This window comes from Zonotrichia albicollis, chromosome 25 (assembly GCF_047830755.1).
Source record: "Zonotrichia albicollis isolate bZonAlb1 chromosome 25, bZonAlb1.hap1, whole genome shotgun sequence".
Classification (NCBI taxonomy): Eukaryota; Metazoa; Chordata; class Aves; order Passeriformes; family Passerellidae; genus Zonotrichia; species Zonotrichia albicollis.
The window spans coordinates 4,836,580-4,863,890 of NC_133843.1; the positions used below are offsets into that span (position 1 = coordinate 4,836,580).

The following is a 27,311-nucleotide window of genomic DNA, read 5'->3' on the forward strand; positions in this document are numbered from 1 at the left end:
CGCATTTTTATACTTATTTATTAATAAAATAATACTTATTTAATAATAAAACACGTATTTTATGATTAGCTTTTTTGGAAATATTAAAGTGAATATTATATGTGTTATGTTAGAAAGCTATGCTATGTTAATTCTCTTAAGTAGTGTGTTGACATGCTGAAGCCAGGAGCATTCCAGACAACAACCCCAGTTCTCGCTAAGATGATGATTTCAGAAAACTTCCTTTGCAAAGCTGCCAGTTTCCCTAAATCAAAAAAGTAAAAGAACATACTTTCACTTTAGATTTCTTCAGAACTTTGCAGGCTCAGACAAAGCCCATGATAAATCTGTAGCAGTTCAACAGTTTAAGGCAGGAGCCACAGCATAGATGTTCCCTTCTTCACCTTCAGACCTCAGACTGAGATCTGCAACTCAACGTGGATTTTTAAAACTGCAACTTTCTCATTTTAATGAAGTTAAATCTCTCCAGTCTAAAACGAAAGCGGTTTTGCACACTCCAAACCGTGAATGCCTCATTGTTTATGCTGCTGTATACCCTGGCTGTCTCTGTTTGACAGCTTTGTATTCTGTAGCTATGCCAGCCCAGCAAGCACATTTACCCCTCTTTGTGTGCTCTGTGTGAAAAACGCCAATCACTTGTTTTTAAAACTTTAGAAGTTTAATAGTAATAAAATGGTTATAAAAATAGTAATATGAGTAATAATAATGTGGACAATATGGATTAGGACGAGACAATAAAAACAAAGAGTTATGGACAGTCTGGGTACCTCTTTCTGGGCAAAATAAGCCCGAAAAAGGACCCACGTTAACAGAGGATTAACCCTTAAAAGCAACAGCCTGTTGCATATTCATACACCTCATCCATGATACATAAATTCCATTCAAACACAGGATTCTGTCTGGGCAGTGTCAGCTTCTTCCTCTGAATCCTGACAGCATCTTCAGGGCTGAGTGAGGCAGGAAGAAGTTCGTTTCTTCTGATAATGGAGCAATAAATTCTCTTTCTCTGAAAGATTCAGGTGTCCTGTGGCTGCTATCTCACTGCGAGTCCTGTCTTCAAAAAAAGTATCCTACATAGCATAGTTTCTATTTTAACATTTTGTTATAACCTAAAACTGTATTTAACACACTACTTAAGAAAATTAATACAGCATAACTTTCTAACACAACACACACAATATTCACTCTAATATTTGCAAAAAGTCAATCATAAAATATGCGTTTTTCACATCTGTGTGCTGGCTGCAGCCTGCTGCCTGTCTTTTTAAGCAGAGCCAGCTGCCAATGCAGATGTTCCAGTGAGTACGTGCAACACGTGCTCCAGGGGGAGCAGCAGCTTCCTGGAAGCTGGAAGGGCCAGAGCTCTGCTCTCACAGCAGCCTCAAAGCTGACACCAGCAGCCTGTTTTGATTTTTTAAGTTCTTCTAAGCCTTCTGATGTTTAAATTTTATATAATACATATTTATATGCTCTGTATTATATTATATTTATAATTATGTATTTTTATATTTATGTATTTCTGTAAATACTTCTTGTTTTGCATTCTTTTCTGGAGGAAGAGGAATTTGATGGACTGTTGGTTTATCCAGTGTCATTGGAGAGGTGGGACTGTCACTCTCCACTTTTCAAAATCTGTAAATGTTAGTCGGAAATTAAACACCCTTCTTTTTACCTTGGAGATTCCAGTGTCTGTGTCGTTTTGTGTCCCAAAGTGACACCAGCCCATTGAAACCTGCAGTGAATGGGGTGTCATCCACTGTTTGGGATCCCAGTGCTCTCCCCACCCACCCCCAGTCAAACAGCTCATTCGCCGGAAGAAATTAAGAACGTGTCTCCTCTGCTTCCTTTTTTTTTTTTTGATCCAGTTCATTGCCTCAACCTGGTTGAGATTTTCCCATTTCACCTTAACTCACAGTTCTTCTGCCTGACTTTCCTGAAACTCGTTTTGTCTTTCGAGCACTGCACTGGATACAAAACTTTCCTTTGCACATCTAAGACACCTGAGAAAGTTTGTTCCTCTATTTACGACACAGTGGGACAGAGTTTGACAGAAAAAAACTTCCTTTCCTGCATAGTCCGTGGTGGCAAGCCACTAAACTGCCACGGGAATTACGGAAAACCCCTCCAGGCCTTTTCGATCGGTGCAGTGACCCGGGGAGGAGACGGAGAACCCCAGCGTGGGCTGCAGCTGCCCGAGGGCACCCACGGACACCGCAGAGGGATCAGGGCAGGGGTGCCGGGGGGATCCCGGTGCCGGGGATCCGGAGCTGAGGGGGCTCGGAGCCGAGAGGGGTCCCGGTAACGGGAGGGGCCGGGAGCCCCGAGGAAAGGGGGACCTGGAGCGGGGGGGTTGGAAACCGGGAGCTTGGAAGCTGGGGCTTTGGCAGCCGGGGCTTTGGCAGCCGGGATTGCTGACGGTTCCGGGGTTTTGCAGCCGGGATCCCGGCGGTTCCGGGCTTGTTGCCAGCCGGGGTTCCCGGCGGTTCCGGGGCCGTTCTCAGCCGGGATCCCGGCAGTTCCGGGGTTCCCGGCAGTTCCGGGGCCGTTCTCAGCCGGGTTCCCCGCGGTTCCGGGGCCGTTCTCAGCCGGGATCCCGGCAGTTCCAGGGTTCCCGGCCGTTCCGGGGCCGGGCCGCATCTCCCGGCCAAGCGCCCCCTGAGGGCCGGAGGGCGCGGCTGTCGCAAAGAGCCGCCAAGCGCCGCCAATCGCTGCCTGTGGCGCGGCGGCTATGGCGGCCTAGGGCCGGTGCGGCGGGGCCGGGGCCGGGACGGGCTGGGCCGGGGCTCCCCCGCCGCCGCCGCCCATGTGGCTGCAGCAGCGGCTGAAGGGGTTGCCGGGGCTGCTGTCCAGCAGCTGGGCGCGGCGCCTGCTGCTGCTGCTGGTGCTGCTGCTCGTCGCCTACTGGTACCTGGGCGCGGCGCGGGCGCGGGGCGCGGGGCGCGGGGCCGAGCCCTGGGGCCCCGCCGCGCTCTGCCTGCAGAAGGCTTCGGGCGCCTGGCGGGAGCAGACCCAGCGCGGCGATGCGCTGCCGCTGCCTGAGGAGGCGGCGGGCGCCGGCGAGCCCCCGGGGCTGGCGGTGGCCGGGAACGGGTTCCTGCTGCTGGACGTGTCGGCCGGGCGGCTCTGGGTGCGGCCCGCGGGGCCCGCTGCGGGCGCGCCGCTCGCCACCGAGTACCCGGCGCTGGTGCGGCTGAGGGCGCTGGGCGGGCGCGGCGAGGCGCGGGCGGCGCTGGCGGCGCTGCGGGACGGGGCCGTGCGGAGGTTGCGGTGTGTGCAGACCGGGCCCGGCTCCGGGGACTGCGTGACGGTGCGGGAGGAGGTGGTGGCACACCGGAGCCGGCCGCACCTCTACCTGCAGCGCATCCGCATCGCCAACCCCACGGCACGGGTGGCCGCCTTCGAGGCCTCGGCTCCCGCCGCGTCGTCCGTCCCGGGCGGGCGCTTCACCACCAGCCTGGAGAAGGTGGAGGAGCGGCAGTTCCTGCTCTCCTCCGGCCGCCTGCTGCTGGCCGGCAGCCCCAAGGTGGTGCTGGTGGTGGTGGCTGCCAAGAAACTCGTGAGCCGGGTGCAGGTCGCGCCCGAGTCGCACTTTGACGAGACCCTGCTGTCCGTGGTGTACACGTCGGAGCCCATAGAGGTGTCCAGGCTGGAGGAGACCTTCAGCAAGCTGAGGGAGGCGGCCAAGAAAGAGATGCTGGAGGTGATGCAGATGGGGGTGGAAGATCTTTTCCAGGAGCACCAGCAGACCTGGTCTGACTTGTTCATTTCAGGTAAGGAAAGTGATGCTCGGCTTCCATGGAGTTTCTTTAGAGGGTGTCTGAAAGCTCCTGGTTGCTGTAAAGTCTCCAGAGGCTCTGATCTTCCTGATGGGTTGTGGGGTAGTAAAACAGTGTTTCTGGTTTGGAGTCCAGCTTATCTTAAACTGGAGTACACCTGACTATGTATAGAAAGTGATAAAAAACCATTTATAATCATTATTCTGTGTGTGCGGCTTTTCATGGCTTCAGGAACTTCACCGATTTGCCTGAATGTCAGTTGGGAATAAAGTGACCTTTAGTGATAGCATAAAAGGCAGATTCTGCATGGAGGTCAAGAGCTGTTCTACAAAGATGCTTTTTCTTGAGATTTTAATGTCTTACATAAAAGAGTAGCTGACCAAATAACATAGAACTTGTTATTTTATGAAAGGATTCTGTTCTTTTGACAGATCATTCTTGCAGAGTCATGATGACAGGCCTGTAAGGCATCTGTATATTAAATTAGCTTTGTCTTTAGTGAGAGCTTGGCTCTCAAACTGCCAAGTAGCAGAGAGAGTATCTTCTTAGACAAACACAAGGAAACATTTCACTTTTGTTACTATAGGACAGGAAACAACAGGAGTGCACACACTGCCGCTCTCGAGGTGAAGAAAAGGGAAGTTTATTTTCTGATTCCAACATTTATAGTTTTCTAAAAGTGACAGTGGATTGGAGGGCAACAGTGCCCCCTCTCCAATGACACTGGGCAAATCTACAGTCCATCAGATTTCTCTATAAAAGAATGCAAAACAATGAGTTATTTGCAGAAAGGGTGTGAGAAAGTTCATTACAAGAATGTAAACATCAGAAGGCTTAGAAAATCTTAAGAAACCTGGGCAACACACTTTGGTGTTTTATGTATAAAGAACACCCTATTGAACATGAGTGTGCATGCTTGATCTTCTTCTCCTCCTTGTTAATTCCTGACTATTGATTGTTTTCTCTTGCTGCAGGGATTGAAATGAGGAAGATCACAGATGCACACACCCCATCCAGTGAGACTGTCAACATGACCCTCTACTATGTGCTGTCAACTGTGCCAGCCCCCCTGCTGGACCCTCTCCTTGCTGGTGAGGACAGGGAGAGGATTGAGGCCAGCCTGAACTATGCTGACCACTGCTTCAGTGGCCACGCCACCATGCACGCCCAGAACCTGTGGCCACCCAGGCTGACCAGTGTCACCCAGATCCTGCAGCTCTCAGACCTGTGGAAGCTGACTCTCCAAAAACGGGGCTGCAAGGGCCTTGTGGCAGCTGGAGTGCACGGGCTGATGCAGGGAATGGTGCTCAGCTTTGGGGGTCTGCAGTTCACAGAAAACCACCTTCAGTTCCAGGCTGACCCTGACGTGCTCCATAACAGCTACTCCTTACGTGGCATCCATTACAACAAGGACTTGATCAGTTTAGCTGTTCTCCTGGATGCTGAAGGAAAGCCCTTCTTGCATGTGTCTGTGAAGTTCCAGGAGAAGCCTGTCAGACTGTATGCCTGTGAGGCAGGCTGTATGAACGAGCCCGTGGAGCTCACCTCAGAGGCACGAGGCCACACCTTCCCTGTCATGGTGACCCAACCCATCACACCACTGCTTTATATCTCAACAGATCTGGTCCACTTGCAGGACCTAAGACACACACTCCACCTAAAAGCTATTCTAGCTCATGAGGAACACATGGCCAAGCAATACCCAGGCTTACCCTTCCTGTTCTGGTTCAGTGTGGCCTCCTTAATTACTTTGTTTCATTTGTTTCTGTTCAAACTCATCTACAACGAGTATTGTGGGCCGGGAGCCAAGCCCCTCTTCAGGAGTAAGGTATAAAACTGCTGCTTTTGGCTGCTGTCCACTGAGTGTTGTCAGCCTGATGTTGTGTCAGCTGTGCCTGGGCAGGCTCTCTCTTGGACTGTGAGGATTTTCAGTCTCTCTTGAAACAAGCAATCGGTGACCTCTTGCAAGGAGGATTAGGGCAGGGATTGGAGCAGTAGGGCTCAGAATCGTTAGAAAAGATAAAAGATAAACTCATCGTTTGTCCTTAGACATTTGTGAGGCTGCAGGTGGAGGCAGACACAGCTTTCTGTCCTTTTCTCACACATCAGTGTAGGACATGGCTTGTTTCTGTGCCAGCAGTTGCTGTTGTCATGAAATGATGATTCTTGTTATCCAGAAAGCACGTGAGAGAGCTGCTGTACTTGTCTGTACTGCTTTGTGGAGACCTGCACACCTGCCTGCCTGCTCTGAATGTGTGAGGTGTCCACAGCAGCACCCAAAGGCAGGCTGGTGTTGGAGGTGAAGCTGCTGACTTGCTGGGACTCATGGTGGATGTTCATATTATAAACACTGTGCAGCCCTCCATCACACCACACTCACCACCAACATTTTGGGAGGATGCTGATTTGGTGTTTCTTCCAGTCAGACAAAATGCAAAGCTGTGTTAAGGAAAGTCCTGAGTGCTTTTTACTGTGAGTTGAAGGTCCTGGCTCCAAGCTCTGGAGCCAGAGCTCCAAGCTCATCTTACCTGGGTGTAAAGAATTTCAAGTTGTTCTGAGTTGCCTTGGAAAACTTATTTGCTGTAAAAGCTTAGCACAGAATAGACAGTAGATGGTGAGTTCTGCTCTTAGTACTGGGAGTTTCTGATTGTGTGTTGATATGAAGTGGAAATGCAAGACCAGACTGGTTTGCTGTGTGAACTAGTTGTGCTGTTCAGAGGCTTCCCTCCTGAGGGCTGAACTGAGTTAAATGTAGGTTTCATTTAGAAAACAAGGAGATGATAGTTAAACAGCTGTCAGAGGAAAAGTTTTAGCCATAGATTGTACTGTTATTCCAAATTATAAAATCAAATTTGATTTTTGGATAGCTAAGGCTGAACAGAAGGTATTGAACTAAACTTGACAGCTGTAAGGGGTCTTTAAAGTGAGCTGGAAGTTTTCCTGTCAGCTCACTGGTTTTGTCATTTTGAGCACTGGAGTTCAAGCCTGATCCCAAGCAGGTCTGAATACTTTTGATCCAATAAAAGATTGAGTGGGAGGTGCTTGTAGCCAGACAAACTGACCTAGGAAGGGGTAGAATAGAAATGTAAATCAGACAAGTGCAGTTAGAAGCCTCTGATCATGATCAGCACCTCAGTGCAAAGGGAGGAAGGGGTTAGGAGGTGGTGTCAGTTATTGTGTAACACCCCTGAAATGTGTCCTTGGAATTATGTAAGTGTGTCCTTTCACTGTTGTCTATCCAGTTGCCTTTGTCATCTCCAAGATTTGCCTTCTGCCTTTACCAGTGACCTGTTAACCCTTGCTGCAGGTGGCTGTCCCCGACTCTGCCCGCTGAAGTGCCCAGAGGCTGCACAGCCACAGCAGGGCTGACCTGGCTCCTCATCCTCCCGGGCACTGCAGAGCACACAGCTCTGCTGCCTCCTCTCAGCTGGACCTACTTCAAATGAAGGTGATGCAGAACTTCATTCCAGAGACAGGGAAGAGGTGGAAAGCAGCTGGAGCTCAGAATCTGTAGCAGTAAGCAAGATAGATGGTCTTGAAATAACACCCTGTTCCATTCCTTGTCCAAGTGAACTTAGTCCTGCTTTCAGCCTCCATTTGCACAAGACACCTGGCAATACTGCAGCTGAGAAGAACAAGGAGCATTTGAAAGCAACAATCCTTCTGTGCCTTGCTATTACAGGAATCTGAGACTTGGAAGGTGTGGTGATTCAACTGTTTATCCCAGAAGCTTGTGTAACAGATGTGTCCTTCCCTGTAAGCTGTTCAGTTCCCTAGGAGTAATCTATTTGGTGAAAATACTTGAAGATATACTAAGACCTTGGATATTTTGATCTGTTTGGTTTTGGTTTTTTTTATTTCTACAGAAAAATAAAGGATAATGATTCCCTTCTGAGAGTTAACTAGAAAACTTTGGTGTAACTTCCTTTCTGGTATACAGTTTGTAATTTATTGCTTGGGGGGAGGGGGAGTATGTTAATTTTTCCTCCACTTCAGTAACAGTCAATTGAACTGTCAATATCTAACAGTCTTAACTGTCAATAAGTTCTGGTAACAGGTTTTTCAGCCTTTATGACTGTAGAGTGCAAAATCAATTTAATGAAATTGTTTTCTGGATATGCACTTGGAAATGCTGATCTGCAGGTCTCCTATTCTAAGCCTATTGAGACTTTGTGCATTGATTTGTTTTGGCTATGGGGGAAGACACCCCACTTTCTAGTGACTTACAGGTTGTTTGGTTTTAAAATACCAAAGCTGTTGTTTCTAAATAAATATCTTTCAGTCTAATCTGACTGTTCAAGTGTGGTTGGGGTTTTTGTTGGGTTTGTGTCTGTTCTCTCCTGCTGTTGCTCCCCACCCAGCTGAGATAAGCAGGGCCTTATGTTACATCTGTGGCCAGTATTGACTAAAATACAGTGTGGAAAATAATATATAAATGGATATAAGACAATTTGGAAGGCACAACAAATGACAGAAACACACAGGGTAAATCTCATCTCCATTTCCTTGCTCAGTATAACCTTGTTCTGTCCTGAGGAATGAAGGCCAAGCTTTACTTTGAAGAACACAGAAAAGATCCCAGGGAATCATCAAGCAGCAGATTTAACACCCACCCTGCAAGTAATAAATGTGGCACAGTTGGTGGTCCCAAGATAAAACTGGGTCAGAATTTAACTTCAGATTTTCAGAGGGGTTACTGTCAGGTTGCAGATGAAAAACATCCCTCAGGAAAGCAGACTTCAGTGTCAAACTTTTCTGCAGAAAATTCATTTACTAATTAGTAAAACAGAGTTAGTGCCCTTCAAGGGAATAAAGATAAGGAAGCACCAGAGTCCATTTCAGTTGTACACTGTACATTGTGTATTGAGGGAGATATTTACTGTTTGCTTTAAGAGAACATACCAGAAGCTCCTTCTCTCTCTCACCAAAGTTCCTTGAGCTGCTTAGTTTCTGTGAGATATCTGGCATGAAGATGATAAGAGCTTCCAGGGGGTTCTTTCCAAGCCAACATGGTATCAGCTGAAGGCTGAGCCATTTGATATTTGCTGGCAGAATTGCCAGCAGCCTGACACCCATGGAGCCCAAGGAAAACTGTTCAGGCCTGGAAAAGATGGATAAAGCATGAACAGAACAAAAAACAAAACACAAAACAGCTTTGAGAGTGTTTTACATTAAATAAATTAAGATTCCTATGAGAATTTCCTCCATAACAAAAGAACTGTTTCAGAATTCCTCCATGAAGAAAGGGAAAAAGAGTTTCTCTGTTTACAGTATGCAAGAGAGCAGAAGGTTATATTTGTGAAATACATTAAATATATTAGGATTCCTATGAGAATTTCCTCCATAACAAAAGAACTGTTTCAGAATTCCTTCATGAAGAAGAGGAAGAAGAAACACTATTTATTTACAGTATGCAAGAGAGCAGATTATATTTGTTTACATTAAATATATTAGGATTCCTGTGAGAATTTCCTCCATAATAAAATAACTTTCAGAATTGCTCCATGAAGAAGGGGGAAAATAAAGTGTTTCTCTATTTACAGTATACAAGAGAGCAGAGTATATTTGTGAAATGCAGAAATGCTTAAAGAACTAAACAAAATTCCACATTTACAAGCACACAACAAACAAAGCAAGTTAAAATAGTAACTGACCATCTGAAATTTATACTTTTAGTTGGAATTTATGAAAATGATAGTGGCATGGAAGTTAAACTGGGCACATAATGTTGTTTAACTTGTGAATTCAGACACTAAGAAAAGAGCCAACAAATTAATGGAAAAAAATTTCGAATCTCAGTTCTGCACTGTTCATCCTGGTTTCTGCTTTTGTCAGATAATAAATACAAGATGCCAGAACAGGGTTTGGTTGATCCAATTTGCAATTCAGAATGCAGCTTCCTCGAGTGCTATTGTCTGGGTAGGAAAATACATTATTGAGAAGCAGATAAAACAGCAAAGCATTCTATATTCCTGCCTTCCACATGTGTGCTCCAGGCATCTTTCATCCAGCTACTGCTGAATGGGAGCTCTGGAAATCAGGTTTTTCATAATGCTGCTTATTAATCCTGACATTAAACATCAGATTTATTTCAGCATTTTTGAACCCCTTGTTTGGTGTCTGTGTGCAACACAACTCTGGTTGTAAAACTGACATTATGATATTTGTTTCCATTCTAGTAAGTTTGTTTTCTATGAGTGTCCTGGTTTATGGGATGGAGATGTTTGTTTTTTAAATAACCAGAGAATGGTTGGTGGATGGAAAGATGACAGAGGACAGAATATTCCTGTAGTATAAGTAAAAAGAAACAGAAAAAAGAAAAAAGAAAAAAAGGGACAAGGGAAAGCATTGATATCTAGACACTGGTCTCAAATGTCAGTAATGAATTAGGACAGTTCTTTTTGTGGCAGCATCTCTGGAATTGTGTAAATGCTGCTCTTGCCTGCTTTGTCCTGTGAGTGGAAGTGCTTTGCTCTTCTCTTTAACAAGCTCACAGTGTTTTATAGTTCTGCTTTGGGGGTTTTATAGTTCTGCTTTGGGGGTGCACAGACTCACTTGCAATGCTGCAGGGAACCCTGTTCTCTTCAGGGAACAAAGGGAAATAGGGAAGGAATGGAGTCTGACTCACCGCAGCATACCAGCAATTCAGCTTCTTCATGGACAGCTGTTTCTTTGTATGGCTTGAAGCATTGCTTCAAAGCTTGAAGTTCCACTTCAAAGTGGTTGGAGTCTGGTTTGCTGAAGAAGTCTGGCATGCTGAAGCACATTGCAACTTGATCTGGGAAAGAAAATACAGGTTTTCTGTCAGTACAATGTGGTAGCTAACATTCAGTTACACACAAAACTAAACAAAAGCAAACCAAGATCCCAAACCAAAATAAAATCCCAAGGAGTTGTATAATTGTACAATAACTAAAGTAGGAGGGGAGCCTGTAGAGATCAACTAATGCAACCCCTACCAACACATCCAAATCTGTCACTGTCCCAACAGATCAGAACTTACTGCTGACTTATTCAAATGTTAGAATAATTAATCTAACATTGTCCTTCTGTGAACACCTTGTTCCAAGGCAATGGAAATTCACACAGCTGCTACAGATAATAAGCATCACATTTAGAATTATCTTTAACCAAGTTGTTTATATAGCCTGTATCCAAGGTCCATCTAAATGATGATTTTATGTACATGAAGAATTATCTCACAGTGATACAAGTTTTCCATCGGTATTGGAATAGAGCTGCACTCGAAGTCATGTGTTCCAGAGATAAAAGACACTATAAGAAATGGAGTGGAGCTGAACCTGCAGCCTCCATCACCAGGAACTGGCACCATGCTTGGAGTCCTCTTTGCTGTGTTAGCTCTGGCCTCTGCAGGTACGTGCCCAACTTCTGCTTTAATTTTAAATGATCAAGTAAATTAAAATCTAAAACCAACTTTCCTTTTTTAGACAAATTGAACATTCTGCTTCAAAGGAAAAAATACAGCAGAGGATGTTCATTACAAGGGTTTCTTGAAAGAATAACTGGGTGCTGTGCTATTGGATATGTTACAGATATTTTTCTAAACCTTCTTCCATCCTATTTGTGTGTCTTCTAGCCTTTGGCTGCGGGGTTCCTTCCTACCCACCTCTTGTGACCAGAGTTGTTGGAGGGGAAGATGCAAGGCCATACAGCTGGCCCTGGCAGGTTGGTGATTCTGTGCTTTCCCTGCAACTGCTGGGGCTGTGCTGCCTCTGCACAGCACAACTGAACTGAGCAAAACCACCTCTGAAATCCCATTTGATGCATCTTGCCTGACACCTTTTGTCTCTTCTGTTCTGATCAATCCTAAACTTTTCAATCTTCTTTAAAAAGCTCTGAATGTGCTGCATTTTGCTGGCAATGTTTAGGTGCTCAGTTTGTGGTCACGGGGAGTGGGGCTGCTGCAGAGCCTCATCCCCCATGGGCTCAGCTCTGAAAACAGGTGAGCAGCAGTGAAGGCAGGGAGCCATGGAGTGCCCAGGGACTGACAAACCACCAAAGGGAACAGAGGGGTGCAATGCATGGACATGAGGGGGGTAAAAGGTTGGGCTAAAGAGCAAGAAGCTCGAAGCTCTCTGATGTGGTATGGTGTTACTGTGTATGGGCAGATGCTTGAAGTGGAACGATGTGGAATGATGTTACTGTGTGTGGGAGAATGCTTAAATCTCCTGAAATTCTGTGTTGTGGCCCTACTGACGTGGGGGAAAGCTTAAATCTTCTGAAATTCTGTATTGTGGCCCTACTGACATGGGGGAATGTTTAAATCTTCTGAAATTCTGTGTTGTGGCCCTACTGACAGGGGAGAATGTTTAAATCTTCTGAAATTCTGTATTGTGGCCCTGCTGACATGGGGGAATGTTTAAATCTCCTGAAATTCTATATTGTGGCCCTACTGACATGGGAGAAAGCTTAAATCTTCTGAAATTCTGTATTGTGGCCCTACTGACATGGGGGAATGTTTAAATCTTCTGAAATTCTGTATTGTGGCCCTACTGACTGCAGCATGTGCTGTAACACTCCTGCAGGCTCTCATTTTAAGTCAAGTAGACTCGGGCTATTTAAGCAAGATGTATTTTAAAAATCAGGCTTTGGATGATAGGGAAGAAGGAAAAACCTTTCTGTGGCCCGGAGTTGGGAACTCCAAAGCCTTCCACCATCAGCAAGTTGTGTTCTGGGTGCGGGAACAAAGCACAGTGATGAAAAATGAGTAAGTAAAAGCTTGAACCTCACTTGTTTCCTTGATCCCAGGTCTCCCTTCAATACTATTCCAATGGCAAGTGGAGTCACACCTGTGGGGGAACCCTGATTGCCACCAACTGGGTGATGACAGCTGCCCACTGCATCAGGTGAGTAAAATGAAGGTAAATCTGACCCAGGAAGCAGCACTTGAGCAGAAAGAGATGAGTGAAAACCATATCAATGTCAGTTCTTCCTTTCCCAGTTGAAAGCTCTGAGTTTTGCATCATATCTTTTGATTAAAAGTCAGGAGAATGACATCTCTTTGTTTTCTTAATGTAAAAGGGGAAAAAAACCCCAGTTAACTGAATTATATATTCTTAATTTCCACAAACAAACTACAAACATCTTTCTGTTTTCAAGTTGCTATTAAAATTCAGCTGTGTTGCCTGTTTCTCTAATATATGTCAGTGAGATCCACAAGTTAACTAATCAATCCACTCCCTGAAGAAATAATCACAAATATTTTGAATATGCCAATCATTTTCTGTAAACTTTTCATAATGTGTAACAAATAAATTATCAGGTACAGCAATGTCATTGCATTATCAAAGCTGCTTCCACAAATACAACCCCATTTTGCTCTGGGGTTATTGTAACATTAATTCATAGCAAATATTATAAATATATAATATGAAACATGAAGGATTGGCTGCATGTTATTATTATAAATCCTGCATATTATATCTGTCACACAGCTATTTATTATTGAAGTTATTAAAAAGAAAGTCCGAATTGTTACTGCATTGAAGAATGTGAGCTGAATATTGCAAAGATTGGAGGCACCTTGAGATTATTAAAGAAGCCTTGAGCAGGACAGCTCAGAGATTAAATAATTATCAAGTCCAGAACAAAATCTTTGCCCTTAGCAAATCACTGGCTCATCTCCAGACAAACCTGCCTGTGATGAGAGATTGCAGTCAGGGGTGTTCTCATTGAATCTCCCAGGAGCCAAAGGTGCAGCTGCATCACATAACTGAGTGTTCATCCTTTCCTTGCCCAGCTCTACTCTGACCTACAGAGTGTTTATTGGAAAATACAACCTGGCAGCTACGGAAGCAGGATCAGTTGCAGTTTCTCCATCAAAGATCATTGTCCATAGGAACTGGAATTCAAATAATGTTGCCAATGGGTAAGCTGGTGGAAGGTATTTTTTCAGTTTTTAGGTGGAGGGTAAAAATCAAACTGCCTGAATCCCACCCATCTGGAGTTATGGTAATTAAATTCATGTTTAGAGCCTCCTGTTCAAGTCCAGTTTCTACCTTCCCCCTCAGAGAATACAAAGCAATTAACAATATTGATTTTTTACTAATTAATAATGTTTCCAGAAGCCTTTTCATGTTCATGCTTGGGTCAGAAGCTGTTACATGCAGTGATATCTCTTGTACAATGAAAGGGAATGAAGGATTTTATACAGCACTCTTTGAAGCCCTCCTACCAGCAGCAGGTACACAGAATTATGAAAATTAATATCCATGTGGCTGAAGGACCCCTGTGTCCTGCTGCAGGCTAAGGGCAGTAACAAAGAAATCCCCTCAGTTCCAGTCCTTAGACTGGAGTCCTAACATGGTTTTGGTGAAAAAACTATAAAAGACAGCTCTCTTCCATCAGGAAAACAGGCAGTTCTGCAGGGAACAGCCTTCCAGTCCATGAATTTCCCATTAATTGCTTTGGGGTGCAGGAATATTTGCTGTTTGTGCACTGCTCCTTTTGCTCCCTTGCTTCTCTTTTGAATAGGCCTGTGGTGGTTGTGAGAGATGAGAATCTGACTCTATGTTCTCAGAAGGCTGATATTGTATTATATTATATTAATATAATAATATATATTAATATCACATATTATTAATACATAATATATTATATTAATAATGCACTATTATATTATATTATATTATATTATATTATATTATATTATATTATATTATATTATATTATTACTAAAATTATACTAAAGAAAGGGAAGGATGCATCAGAATTATCATCCTTGTTAATAATCATTCCCATTATTAACAAGAATGATAATGAAAGCGCGTGACTGACTCCTCAGAGTCTGACACAGCTGGACTGTGATTGGTCATTCATTAAAAATTTACATGGAACCAATCAAATATTCACCTGTTGGTAAAGAACCCCCAGCCACATTCCAAAGCAGCCAAACACAGGAGAAGCAATCAGACAATTATTATTTACATTTTTCTCTGAGGCATCACAGCTTCCCAGGAGAAGAATCCTGGCAAAGGGATTTTTCAGAAAACACCACGGTGACCTAGGCCAGGTGCTGGGTAACTGCTGAGTACTCAGGCTGCTGTGTTTTAATCCATTTTTTAAACCTTTTCACCTTCCCCTTCTCTCCCCCAATGTGTGCATGTGACCACAGGTACGACATTGCTCTGATCAAGCTCTCTCAGCACGTCACCCTGAGTGACAAAATCCAGCTGGCCTGCCTGCCCGCTGCCCAGACCATCCTGTCCTCCAACACTCCCTGCTATGTCACTGGCTGGGGAAGACTGCAGAGTGAGTATTTGGCCATTTGCAAAACCATGAAATAACCAAAAACACCTTTCAGAAGCTCCTTCTCATCTGAGGCTGATGGCAAAGATTGTTAATGGTGCTCAACTTCCCCTCAAAACTCAGTGTAGTGAAGTAGTTTATTATATTAGGCCCCATTTCACTCACACATTATGATTTTTCTTTTTGAAATTTATTTTCCTTGTAACAGAGCTGGTAATGCACCTGAGGGGCCTTTACTGAGCTTTTAGGAGCTATCGTAATGCAAATGTTAATAGTGTGCAGACAGGTGCATTTGCTAATCCCAACATACCTGATGAACATATCTGAAGGCACACAGGGGAATCGATGTGAAGTGAAGGAAATCCCAGAGTTGAGCAGAGGTGTCAGCTTAGCTCAAGGGGGAATTCCTTGACGGATAAGTAAATTGCAAACTCCTGAAAATGGAGCAGCTCTTTGTTTCTCTAACAATGAGACATTTTTTAATGGAATGCAAATTTTTAGTGAGTAAAGGTGTATATGAAAGAACGGAACTAAGGGACATTCATACCTATAACAGCTTCTCCTTTGATATAGCCCCTGTGGAGTGCCTTACCTGGAGTGATGGCACCCAGACACCATTTAGCAGAGCAGTTTTATTCTCCCTTCAGTGCCAGCTGCCACCATGACTCTGTGTTTCTGCTCTCTCTCAGCTAATGGAGCCCTTCCTGACAAGCTGCAGCAAGGCCGTCTGCTGGTGGTGAATTATGCCACCTGCTCCAGCGCTTCCTGGTGGGGAACCACTGTGAAATCCACCATGGTTTGTGCTGGTGGGGATGGAGTCATCTCCAGCTGCAGCGTGAGTCCACTCTCAGGGCTTGGGTTTAGATTATTGAGTTTGGGATCTGTCACAGACATCTTTTCATTAAAATCCTTTCATTAGGATTTTTCCTGCTGAAGCTGAGAAGTTTCAGCAACAAAGTGTAAACAATGGTTATCTGCTGCTGTGGAATGCAACAGGTGGATCCACGATTAGTCTCTTGTAGATGTTTGGATTTACTGATCACTCACGGCAGAGCTGCTCTCGCTTTCTGCCGGGACACAGATCTTTGTTATTCATTCTTTTCCATTCTTAGCTTAGCTAGCCTTCTGAGAACTTTTCTTTCTATTCTTTTTAATATAGTTATAATGTAGTATATATATCATAAAATAATAGATCAAGCCTTCTGAACATGAATTCAACATTCTCGTCTCTTCTCTCACCCTGAAAACCTCTGTGACCACCGTCACAGGGATCCCTGATGAGGGGAGAGAATGATGCATCTGACTCCATCTTATCAGAAGGCTAATTAATTACTTTATTACACTGTATTATTCTATATTATATTACATTAAATCTAAACTGAAGTTGCTAAGCACTTAACTCTGCACACACTGCACAGAGTCTCGTGACTGTCAGTGACAATCCTGACACACACACACACCTGGCCCTGACAGGCCAAGGAAACAAAACACCATCACTGTGGGTAAACAATCTCCATATTGCATCCTACTTTTGCACAAACACAGGCACAGCAAAAGATAAGAATTGCTTTTCCATTCTCTGAGGTTCAGAGAATGTGAAACCCAGAAATATCCCGGGGAAGAATCGCGCCTTGCTTTTCTCTGCGAGGAGAAATGTGCTGACACTGAGCAAACAGGCCTGATGGGAAGGAAAGGTCAAAAACCCCACAGAGGAGCTGCTGACACTCTGACTCTGTTCCCCCTCCTGCCAGGGTGACTCTGGTGGCCCGCTGAACTGCCAGAGGGCTGATGGCACCTGGGAAGTGCACGGCATCGTCAGCTTCGGCTCCTCCATCAGCTGCAACTACTACCGCAAACCCTCTGTGTTCACCAGGGTCTCTGCCTACAACAGCTGGATCGAGCAGGTGAGCAGCTGCTGCACAAAAACTTCAAAAACAGGGTGGCATCCAGACAGCTGGCTGGGCAGAAATCCTCACTGGGACTTCTGCCCCCAGCTAGGGGAGCTGTGTCACTCCTGATTCAACCATTAGCAATTCAAAGTATCCTCCTCTGAAACAGATAAATTTTTTTTTCATTTATTCAAATAAGTTTTAGTAGTAGGAATGCATTCTTCCTTTATCCTAGAGCTATATTGTAGTCATAAAAATTTACCATATATTTCAGATACCTGGCTGTGCTGGGGCTCTCTCACTGAGATTTCTGCCCTGTGCTAAGGGAGCTGTGTCACTCCTGATTCAACCATTACCAATTCAAAGTATCCTCCTCTGAAAGAGATATCAAATATTTTTTCACTTATTCAAATAAGTTTTGGTAATAGGAATGCATTCTCCCTTTGTCCTAGAGCTCTATTGCAATCACAAAGATTTACCCTTTATTTCAGAAGTGATTTCTCAGATTTGCAATCATCAATGCACTGATTGTTGCAATTGCATCCTAAACGGTAGAACATGCAGCTCAAGTCTGGAATGTCAAACATCTTTTAATTTAATATGAACTTTAGGAAGCAAAAATCTAATTTCACTTATTTAAATCCTGTGACTTGGACACAGCACATACTGTTCATGAATTCCTGCAGCTCATGATCTGATTTTTCAATTGTTTTACATTTTTATAGGTTATGGCAACCAACTAATCCACTGAGACCTGGATGACAGTTACCAAATGACCTTTGATCAAAAATTCCTGTGAAATTACACTTTTACCAATACAGTTATTAAACCAAATGCAAGTTAAATAAACTGCATTTTTTGCATGATAAAAACAAATGTGTCTCTGTCATTTTCTCCTGACTGTTGGCAAGCCCAGAGCCCATATCTGGGGATAACACTGGGTATTTTCCCTGTCCTGCTGAGATCTATTTGGCACGTTGGTTTGTGGCACAGTCCCTGCCCTTGGGGTGGCGTTAAAAACTATGTGTACTTTATTTACAATAATTTTCCAATTCCTATAAGAGGAATTGTGGATTCATCTTTACAAACAAACTGTGGGTCTGCTGGTAGATAAAACCATCATCTGGAAGCTAAAGGAAACAATGGGAAGGATTCCACTGACTGATGAATGGAAAAAGATATTTGCTTTTACAAATAAACTTTAGGTTTGCTGATAAATGAAATTAGACACTGAGAGATGAAAGAAACAGTGGGGAAGAAAAATCCCTAAATTCAGTTAGAATTAAAAATGAAAAGGAAGGGTTATACATTAGAGGGAAATCTTTGGGGTCAGGTATTCTGGGAAGTCTGAACCTCTCAAGTACCTCAGCCAATGGGGAAAGAGAGAAGTGAAATGTGGCTGGAAATTGGGATAAAAAGGAGGCTGCATCCTCCAAAAATTGGAGAGATCCCATTGGAATGCCCCATGGCCTCTCCCTTTATTGGAATAAAGCCAGAAAGGGACTCCTCTGTCTCCTTTTTGGACATAAACCTCTGGTGTTGGTGGATTAATTTTCCTAACACCTATCACCTATGTTAGACACTCTGCCTCTGCTCTAAACCGAACCAGAAGTGCCACCATCACAGCAGAAGATGGAGAAGAAGAAGGAGAAGAAGAAGGAGAAGGAGGACAGGATACACCCAGATTCCTCCATCTTGCCTCTTGAACTTCCATTTTAAAACCCCAAAATTCTACTTTTTCATACTGTGACAAATTCACTATCATTCTACTCAAACTTTTGGGACTTGTAAATCCTCACAGAAAGTTGGTAATTGTTTCCATGGGTTAAAATCAAAGGCACAGGTGGTTTTGACTCTGCGCCAGGGTCTCTGAGCCCCTTGCCAGGGTCTTGAATCACGCGGGGCAGCCAGAGGAATTCCTGGGTTCTGACACCCCTCTGCAGAGGGTGGGCAGGGGGAAGGGTCAGAGCATCACCAAAAACACCTGTGGGGGCTCGGGAGGAGGTGCAGGGAGGCAGCAGCAGGAGCCTGAGGCTGGGGTGGCACTGCTGGAGCTGGGGATGCCCGCGGGGAAGGCAGCAGAGCAGCCCGCGGCTCCCTGCAGGTGAGTGTGATGCTTTTACAGAGAGCTTTTACACCTGGCATCTCGGATCTAGCAAGGGCAAGCTGTTGTATTTGTATGGCACTAAATAGTTATTTAGTTGTTCGCGCTGGGTGTTTGGTAATTTGCGCTGTTCATATGATTTGCATCCTATTGCCACACAATCTTCCTCTTTTTACCCCAAACAGCCCCTCCAGATGTGGATTCTTACAGCAAGAGCCAGCTCTGAGGGCTGACCTGTCTCCCCCATGGCCCTGCTGTGCCTTTTTTAGTCATTCAGGTGAAGAACTCAGCTCCTTTTTTAGTCATTCAGCTCAGAGTGGGCACTGTCAGCTGCCACGCTGGCACAAACCTTTTGCTTTGTTTCAGAATGCATTGAAATTGTTAAATATCACTGTTAGTGATATATAAAAAAAACACAGTTGTGGTTACAGGAGCTGGAAGAAACACTCTTAAGATCAGACAATGCCACTGGTTTCTTTAAATATTTTTTTAATTCTTTTTTTTCAGGTGTTTTCCCTCTTCCAATGCTGGAGGTAGAAAAACAGTTCAAAGGATTTTGACAGCATGTGTGGTCTCCCTCTGCAGCCTCCTTGGGGCCATTTCTTTTGATTTGAGCAACAGCTTGGAAATGTGGAAAGACACAGGCAAAGCCCTTGAGGAGCTTTCCTCCTGTGAGAAGCTTTGGGCTGCTCACCTCATCTCTGTCCTGCAGGAGGAGAGGCACAGCTGGCTGCTCCCGGGGGCAGATCATCCCATCCCAGCAAGGAACACATCATCCCATCCTCACCTTTTGGGCAATTTAAACTCCCTCTGCATGGCAAGTGAAGCACAGCTGTACTGTGAGGATTGCCAGTGCAAGGAGGAGAAAATCTCCATCTGTAGGTTTTACACAGCTGACCTGAGACACAAATTGAATATATCAGGGTTTGCTGAGGCCAGGCAGGTGCTGTCCAGAGCCATCTCTCAGCTGCTGGAGCGTTTCAGGAGCCCCCATGAGGATGTCCAAGCCATGAGACACAATCCTGACTGGGCAGACACGGTGGCTTTCAAACTCTTGCTCCAAATCAGAGAAGCTGTGCTCAAAGCCCAGCCAGTGCCAGCCCCTGTGAGCCTCCAAACCACTCTGCATCAGCATTTTGCCACTCTGAGCTATGCTCTCTTCTCCTCAGAGACTGCACACAAGTGCTGGACAGACAATGTCAACCTGTCCCTGCATTTCACCCATTTTGAAGGAATCCCTTCCTTTAGCCCATTCCTGGGTGATTTTGTGTCCCTGGAAGCCACGGCGAGGGGATTGCATCGCGCACAGAGCTGTGTGCTGCAGGAGGGGCAGGGAAAGCTGCTCAGGAAATCCAGGGAAATCCTGTCCACAACCAGCCTCAAGATCAGTCTGCTGGTGGTTGCCTGCCTCATTTACCCCACTGTGCTGGTGTCCTTCAAGCAGATGACAGATTGGATCCACAATTATGCCAGGAACCTCAAGGAAAAGACAGAAGATTTGAAAAGGGAGAGGCGCCTGGCTGAGGACCTCCTGCACCAGATGCTGCCAAAGTCTGTGGCCAAGCAGCTCAGGAAATGCCAAAAAGTTGAGGCAGAAAACTATGATCAGGTGAGAAAATGCAAAGGATGTTGCCACCAAGGGTAGAAAAGTATTTATTCCCCTAAAACAGCTCCTACCTTGTCACAGCTCTGAGCATCCTGGGGCTGCAGCCGCAGTCGGCGTGGATGGAAATCCAAATATTCCCAATGGATTTTGGAAAGAGCTGTGCAGCGTGCCATGGAGCACCCAGGCTGGTGGGGAAGGAAGAAGAACTGAGATTTCCAAATTCATAGCTCTGGACATCAAACATCCTGTACTGGCAAATTGTCCTGGTGTTTAGGAGCCTCCCACAACAGCCAGCACCACTGGATCATGAGTTCATAGGAGAAAGAAATTAATCTCCTCCTTATAAAATATCAAGAATAAAATAATTGCTGCTGTCAGTGTTGAATTTAGCAGCTGTGCCCTGAATCCTCCTGCTACAATAATTGCAATTCTATTCTCTCTTTTTCCCTGGACACCCCCTTATTTCAGCTGTGAAACACAGTACGAAATGTCTGCATTTAATCTGTAGGTGTCATTATCAAAACAACAACCTGTAATTGCACAATTAATCATAATCCACAATAGTCATGACATCAAAAGTGCTGAAGCAAGGCAGAGTGAAAAGGTGGCCCCTCCAGATTAATTGGTATTAGCAAGGATGATTTGAGTTTAAACACTGACAGCACAGAGAAGAAAATTCTTTGCCAACAGCTGCAGCACACATTTCTCTTCCTCAATTCTATTCTTTCTTTTATGTTTGATTTTTTTTGTGGTTTTTTTCTGTAAATTACTTGATCATGACAAACACCATTTGAAAATGAGACAAAACCCAGTTAATATTTTCTAATTCAACAAGAGTGGAGCCAGCAACTGAGATTTTATTTCACAGGGTTCTTTGGTATCTAGTTTTATCCCTATAACAGTTTAAATCACTTTTAAAGGAAAATGAGACCCTGCTTCTACAAGAAGTCTCTTGATTGCTACTCACAAGATTCAAAACATTTGACTTTTAGTCAAATGAGGTATTCACAGAAGTGCAGCTGCTAAGCTTTGGAGATAAGAATAATTTTATCTTTCAAAGTAGTAGAGAAAAATTGAGAGTCAGAACTTGTTAATTTAGGGTTGTTTTTACTTAGCTGTGCGAGACTGGTGCAGACTGTGGCTTAGGCTCAGGATTTCACAAATCCCCAAACTCCTCATGCTCTCCTTTTCCTGTGACAGGTGACCATCTTTTTCTCTGACATCGTGGGCTTCACAAGCATTGCTGCCTCCTGTACTCCCCTGCAAGTGGTGGAGATGCTCAACAACCTCTACGTCTGCTTTGACACCAGGATTGAGTCTTATGATGTGTACAAGGTGAGTACAAACCCACAGGAGAGGGATCTGCAAACTGCTGAAATCTTTCTTACTCTGTTTTCTGCTGAGTACCAAATACCCCAGGCCAGGAGTTCAGATCCATGAAACACAAGACCTGCCATCCTACACCACATTTTGGCGAGAGTTGCTTTGATTTTTTAAGTTTTTCTAAGTTTTTTGATGTTTATGCTTTTGTAATTAATTTTCTCACGTACTTTATAAAAATAACTTATTGTTTTGCATTCTTTTATGGAGGAAAATGAAATCCTTTCTTCTATTCTTTTAGTATAGTTTTAATGTAATATATATCATAAAATAATAAATCAAGCCTTCTGAAACATGGAGTCAGATCCTCATCTCTTCCCTCATCCTAAGACCCCTGTGAACACTGTCACACTTTCTAACTCCCCTGAATATTCCATGATTTTAAAAACATTTTATCCCTATCCTATCAAGCTCAGTGCCTGCCACTTAGTGTCACTGTCCCTTCCTACCAGGTGGAAACCATTGGCGATGCCTACATGGTGGTGAGTGGCCTGCCAGAGAGGAATGGCAGCAGGCACGCCGACGAGATCGCCAAGATGTCCCTGGACCTGGTGGCAGCTGTGAGGCAGGTGGTGATCCCTCACATGCCACAGGGCAGGCTGGAGCTCAGGGCTGGGATCCACACAGGTAACACGGGGCTGGGTGAGGGCAGCAGGAAAACACAACCAGGCACAATTATGTGAGAATGTTCTGGATTGACAAGAAAATTGTATTCTATTTGTCATCTGGATGGCAGTTACCTTCTGTTAGGTGGGCAGTTTGCCTTATCTCTTCCACAACAGGGAGACACCTGCTGATAACAGCTATTGAATGTCCCTCCATGGCTGATAAGAACTGCAGCATCCCATTGGGAGATGTGAGCCCAGAGGGAGGAGCCAAGCATTCCTACCTGGATATAATCTGGAGATTCTGTAACACCAGCACAGCTTCTGCACTGGATTCCCCAGAGGAGCAGCAGCTGCCTCTTCCCCTGGACCTTCAGAGGCAGAGACTGCACCTTTCTCCAGGATCCTGCTCCAGCAGAGCCAGCCCTGACACTGCAGGAGGGCTGAGCCACAATTCCAATGGGACTGCTGCCAGCAGCCTGACCCACAGGGTGTCAGGTTGGGTTCTGACTCTGGCAGTGTTGGTTTAGTTTGCTGCATTGTTTATTTTATCCTTTTATTTTCTTCCCTATTAAAGAACTGTTATTCCTGCTCCCATATTTTTGCCTGAGAGCCCCTTAATTTCAAATTTATAGCAATTCAGAGGGGGTTTACATTTTCCATTTCAAGGGAGGCTCCTGCCTTCCTTAGCACACAGCTGTCTTTCCAAACCAAGACAATTGGTGGTGATATTACCAATACTAAATTGCTTCCCAGACCTGGTGTTCCAGAACTCAAGATTATATCCAGGTAGGAATGCTTGGTTCCTGCCCAATGGGATGCTGTAGTTCTTATCAGCCATGCAGTGATATTCAATACCTGTTATCAGCAGATATCTCCCCAGAGGAAGGAGTGATTGTGGAAGAGATAAGGAAAACTCCCCACTTAGAAGACAACTGCCATCCAGATGGCAAATAGAATACAATTTGCTTGGCAATCCAGGACACTAGTCAAATTGAGACTTCTCTCACTAGGTGAATGCTGTGCAGCCAGGCCACAGATGCACAGAGCACTCCCAGTCACCAAATATCTCAGAGGATGCAGAGTGACTGGCCAAGGTGCTGGCAATTGACGCTGCACTTACTTCTCACTGCTTCTTTCCACTTGCTCCTTTTTGGGGTCTCTCGTGTTTTCCCAGGAGCCTGTGTGGCTGGAGTGGTGGGGTACAAGATGCCTCGTTACTGCCTCTTTGGGGACACTGTGAACACGGCCTCGCGCATGGAATCCACCAGCCTGCGTAAGTGCCTGGGCAGGACCCCCCCTGCAGCCAGACCCACACCTGCCCTCTGCACCTCCGGGGCTCTGCAGGGCAAGGAAATCCTCAACACCCTCACATCAGGCACAGCCAAGTGGGAAATAAGGTCTGTGGAGGAGAAGGAGTGACACTGAGGGCTGAGAATGGCACAGGGACAGGTGGGAGGCAGGATTGTAGAGGGAGCAAAGAAGGGTTTATTCAAGAGAACCGCACAGCTTTTATAGTGACACAGGAACAGGTGAGAGGCAGGATTGCAGAAAGAATAAAGAAGGCTTTATTCAAGAGAACTGCATGGTTTTTATGATGACACAGGAACAGGCAAGAAGGTAGGATTGTGTTTTCTCTGGGACTCAGGGAATCATCAATTCCTGCTCCGCTCTGAATCCTAGCACAGAAGATCCACATCAGTTCTGCTACGTACGAAGCCCTTCTCACAGATGATGCCTATGAAATTGAGCTGAGAGGAGAAATTGAAGTCAAGGTAACAGATTTTCTGTGACTTTACAACAATAAAGGCATTTAATGGGATAGGGAGGAGATTATAGGTCTGGCCATTGCTCTTCTGTGAACAGCGCATCCATTTTTAACTGTGTCCCCAAGGTTCTTTAGCTAATTCAATTGGAAGTGGCTGCACAAATACTCCTCAAAGTTGAAGAAAAAGTGTTCTGTGTGCTTTGAAATATGCCTGCTGTGTCTGCACCTGCATGGAACCACAGGAGTGTGGCCCAAAGTGTGAGGATTCAGTCAAAGACACGTGGGTTAAAGCTTGTTTTAAACCCTTAGCAACACTGCCAGTGACCAGCAAGGCAGTGACCTCTGAACAGAAGAGATTATTAGCATTCAAACTGCACATAAATTATAATATAATTTATAATTTATATTTTATAATTTAAATATATTATCTTTTTATATATTATATAAATTATATATATTATAAATATATTTTATATATTATAAATATATATAAATTATAAATATGTGTATTATAAATATATTTTCTTTAATAATTTAACTTATAAATGATATTATAACAAATATAATAAATTATAATAATTTTATAAATAAATAATATAAAATACATTATTTTACATATATATATAATATATATACATACATATATTATATATATTTCTATATAATATATGTATGTATAATGTAAATATTATTATAATAAATATAATAATTTATAAATTATAATTTATAATTTAAAAGTAAATAAAAATATAAAAATATAAGAATTTTATATATTAAAATATATAAAATATATGAAAAATATAATTCTTTCCCTAATCAGCAGCCATTTATGAGAGGAGAGATAACAAATGCAGGTCAGGGAGTAGCTCTGGCTATAAAGATTCCTGCTCTGCTTCACTCTGCATGAAAACAGCTTTTTCTCCTCTCTCCTTTTCTTGTCCAGGGCAAAGGGAAAATGAAAACCTACTGGCTCCTTGGGAACAAGAACTACAGTGTTCAAAATGACAGCCTGGTGTGCCACTGGAACCCAGCAATCCCCAGGAAAAAACAGATGGGAAGCAGCCAGGGATCTGTCCAACAAGTAAGGAGGAGAACATCTGGCTGGGGGAGATTCCTGGAGAACAAAGCACTCACTGCAGAGTGGGGATGTGGAAATTGGATATTTGCCTGGAAGGAGGGGGCTCTGCTGCGTGTGAAACAGCTGTAATGGGTGTGAAACAGCTGCAATGGGTGAGAAACAGCTGTAATGGGTGCAAAACTGCTCCTGATGTGTGTAAAACTGCTCCAATATGTGTAAACCAATTCTGCTGTGTGTAAAATAGCTCTAATATGTGTAAAACAGCTGTAATGTGTGTAAAACAGCTGTAAGGTGTATAAAACAGCTGCAATGTGTGTAAAACTGCTCCAATGTGTGTAAAACAGCTTTAACGTGTGTAAAACAGCTTTAATGTGTGTAAAAGTGCTCTAATGTGTGTAAAACTGCTGCAATGTGTGTAAAATAACTCTGCTGTGTGTAAACCAACTTTGCTGTTTTTAAAACAGCTCCAATGTGTGCAAAACAGCTCTGCTTTGTGTAAAACTGCTCTAATGTGTGTAAAACAGCTGTAATGTGTGTAAAACTGCTCTAATGTGTGTAAAACAGCTGTAATGTGTATAAACCAGCTCTAATATGTTTTTCTCTCTGCCAGCAGGCTGCTGTGGGAGCAGCTGGAGCTGCACAGAGCCCTGCCCTGTCCCGGGCTGAGCTGAGCCCCAACATCCACAAAACCCAGAGCAGCTCCAGAGCAGAGGGGAGCCCTGGGAGTGCCACCCTTGGGATGAGCCAAAAGCAGAGGAACGGCTTCCATCAGAGCTCCCAGCTCAGCCCCAAGGAAAACCAGCTTTCTCTGGGCTCTCCCGCTCTGGGGGAAGGTGACAAAGCTGACAATTTAGAGCACAGGTCCCATGGCACTGAAACACCATGGATAAACGAGCTTCTTCCAGGTTTTGTAGATGAGATGTGACAGTGGGAGAAGTGACTGGGCTGTCCCAGGCACACACAGCTCCTTTAAATACCACTCTCCTCTTGCTCCTAGCCAGAATTGGTATTTTTTTAGATAGTGGGAACATAAAACACCAGTGGAAATTTAGGAAGGTGTCTCCAAACAAGGAGAAGCTGCTGAAGTGCAGGTGGGGTTCCACCAGGAGCATGACTGGGAGGTAAAATATGTACTTTTGATTATTATTTCAGAGGTACCAAGTTTCTGTAGCACTTTGTTGTTGCAGGCATCTTTTATGAAAAATCCTTTCCTTAGGATTTTTCCTCCTGAGAAGCTGAGAAGCCTCAGGAACAAAATGTAAACATTGATTATCTGCTGCTGTGGAATGCAACAGGTGCATCTGGGATTGGTCTCACGTGGTTGTTTCTAATTAATGGCCAATCACAGTCAGCTGGCTCAGACAGAGAGCTGAGCCACAAAGCTTTATCATTCCTTCCTATTCTATTCTTAGCCAGCCTTCTGATGAAATCCTTTCTTCTATTCTTTTAGTATAGCTTTAATATAATATATATAATAAAATAATAAATCAAGCCTTCTGAAACATGGAGTCAGATCCTTTTCTTTCCTCATCCTCAGACCCCTGTGAACACCATCACACTTTGTCTTCCCAGTTTCTCTCCCCTGCAGTGGAATCTCCTCTCCATACATGTATTTTTTCCATTATCAGTCTCCTCGTGAGGCAAAGATCAGTCCAGCTCTGTGGAAGATATGAGAGAGAGAAGCTCCCTCTCCCATTAAACTGAAATTTGCCATTTCCTTGTTGGAGGAAGAGCCTCTAGTGAAGAGCAGTAAATTCCCCTTCTGTTTATGACTCAGAGAAATCAAAGCAAACTGAATTACTTTCCCAATTAGTAACTCTGTGCAGAGTTCAGTTCA

At 44.2% G+C, this 27,311-nt stretch overlaps 3 protein-coding genes across 4 annotated transcripts; all 3 read left to right on the forward strand.

Annotated features, from left to right (window-relative positions):
- The first annotated feature begins 2,567 nt into the window (after nt 1-2,567).
- On the forward strand, nt 2,568-8,068 carry KIAA2013 (KIAA2013 ortholog). Its single transcript, XM_005492968.3, has 3 exons — nt 2,568-3,770; nt 4,751-5,604; nt 7,084-8,068. Exons 1-3 carry the CDS (start codon nt 2,804-2,806, stop codon nt 7,108-7,110), a joined length of 1,848 nt encoding a protein of 615 aa, XP_005493025.3. The 5' UTR covers nt 2,568-2,803; the 3' UTR covers nt 7,111-8,068.
- A 1,461-nt stretch (nt 8,069-9,529) lies between these two features.
- Nucleotides 9,530-17,773, forward strand: LOC102072083 (chymotrypsin-like elastase family member 2A). Its single transcript, XM_005492929.4, has 8 exons — nt 9,530-11,150; nt 11,374-11,462; nt 12,546-12,643; nt 13,537-13,665; nt 14,911-15,047; nt 15,734-15,879; nt 16,796-16,948; nt 17,659-17,773. Exons 1-8 carry the CDS (start codon nt 11,108-11,110, stop codon nt 17,674-17,676), a joined length of 813 nt encoding a protein of 270 aa, XP_005492986.2. The 5' UTR covers nt 9,530-11,107; the 3' UTR covers nt 17,677-17,773.
- A 1,161-nt stretch (nt 17,774-18,934) lies between these two features.
- LOC113460010 (uncharacterized) lies at nt 18,935-26,957 on the forward strand. 2 transcript variants are annotated; one of them, XM_074558687.1, is made up of 8 exons: nt 18,935-19,037; nt 19,545-20,646; nt 21,844-21,978; nt 22,476-22,650; nt 23,806-23,904; nt 24,312-24,403; nt 25,340-25,477; nt 26,085-26,957. In XM_074558687.1, the coding sequence occupies exons 1-8, from the start codon at nt 18,994-18,996 to the stop codon at nt 26,397-26,399; spliced, it is 2,100 nt and encodes a 699-aa protein (XP_074414788.1). In that variant the 5' UTR covers nt 18,935-18,993; the 3' UTR covers nt 26,400-26,957. The 2 variants fall into 2 exon arrangements, with proteins under 2 accessions (XP_074414788.1, XP_074414789.1); XM_074558688.1 differs by having other exon boundaries at nt 26,088-26,957.
- Nucleotides 26,958-27,311: the final 354 nt, after the last annotated feature.

Coding starts and splice junctions, on each gene's coding strand:
- KIAA2013 (XM_005492968.3), top strand. CDS start 2,804: ATGTGGCTGCAGCAGCGGCTGAAGGGGTTGCCGGGGCTGCTGTCCAGC. Junction 3,771..4,750: donor GTCTGACTTGTTCATTTCAG/GTAAGGAAAGTG, acceptor CTCTTGCTGCAG/GGATTGAAATGAGGAAGATC. Junction 5,605..7,083: donor AGCCCCTCTTCAGGAGTAAG/GTATAAAACTGC, acceptor CCCTTGCTGCAG/GTGGCTGTCCCCGACTCTGC.
- LOC102072083 (XM_005492929.4), top strand. CDS start 11,108: ATGCTTGGAGTCCTCTTTGCTGTGTTAGCTCTGGCCTCTGCAG. Junction 13,666..14,910: donor TCAAATAATGTTGCCAATGG/GTAAGCTGGTGG, acceptor ATGTGACCACAG/GTACGACATTGCTCTGATCA. Junction 15,880..16,795: donor GAGTCATCTCCAGCTGCAGC/GTGAGTCCACTC, acceptor CCCTCCTGCCAG/GGTGACTCTGGTGGCCCGCT.
- LOC113460010 (XM_074558687.1), top strand. CDS start 18,994: ATGCCCGCGGGGAAGGCAGCAGAGCAGCCCGCGGCTCCCTGCAG. Junction 19,038..19,544: donor CAGCCCGCGGCTCCCTGCAG/GTGAGTGTGATG, acceptor CTTTTTTTTCAG/GTGTTTTCCCTCTTCCAATG. Junction 24,404..25,339: donor GAGGAGAAATTGAAGTCAAG/GTAACAGATTTT, acceptor TTTCTTGTCCAG/GGCAAAGGGAAAATGAAAAC.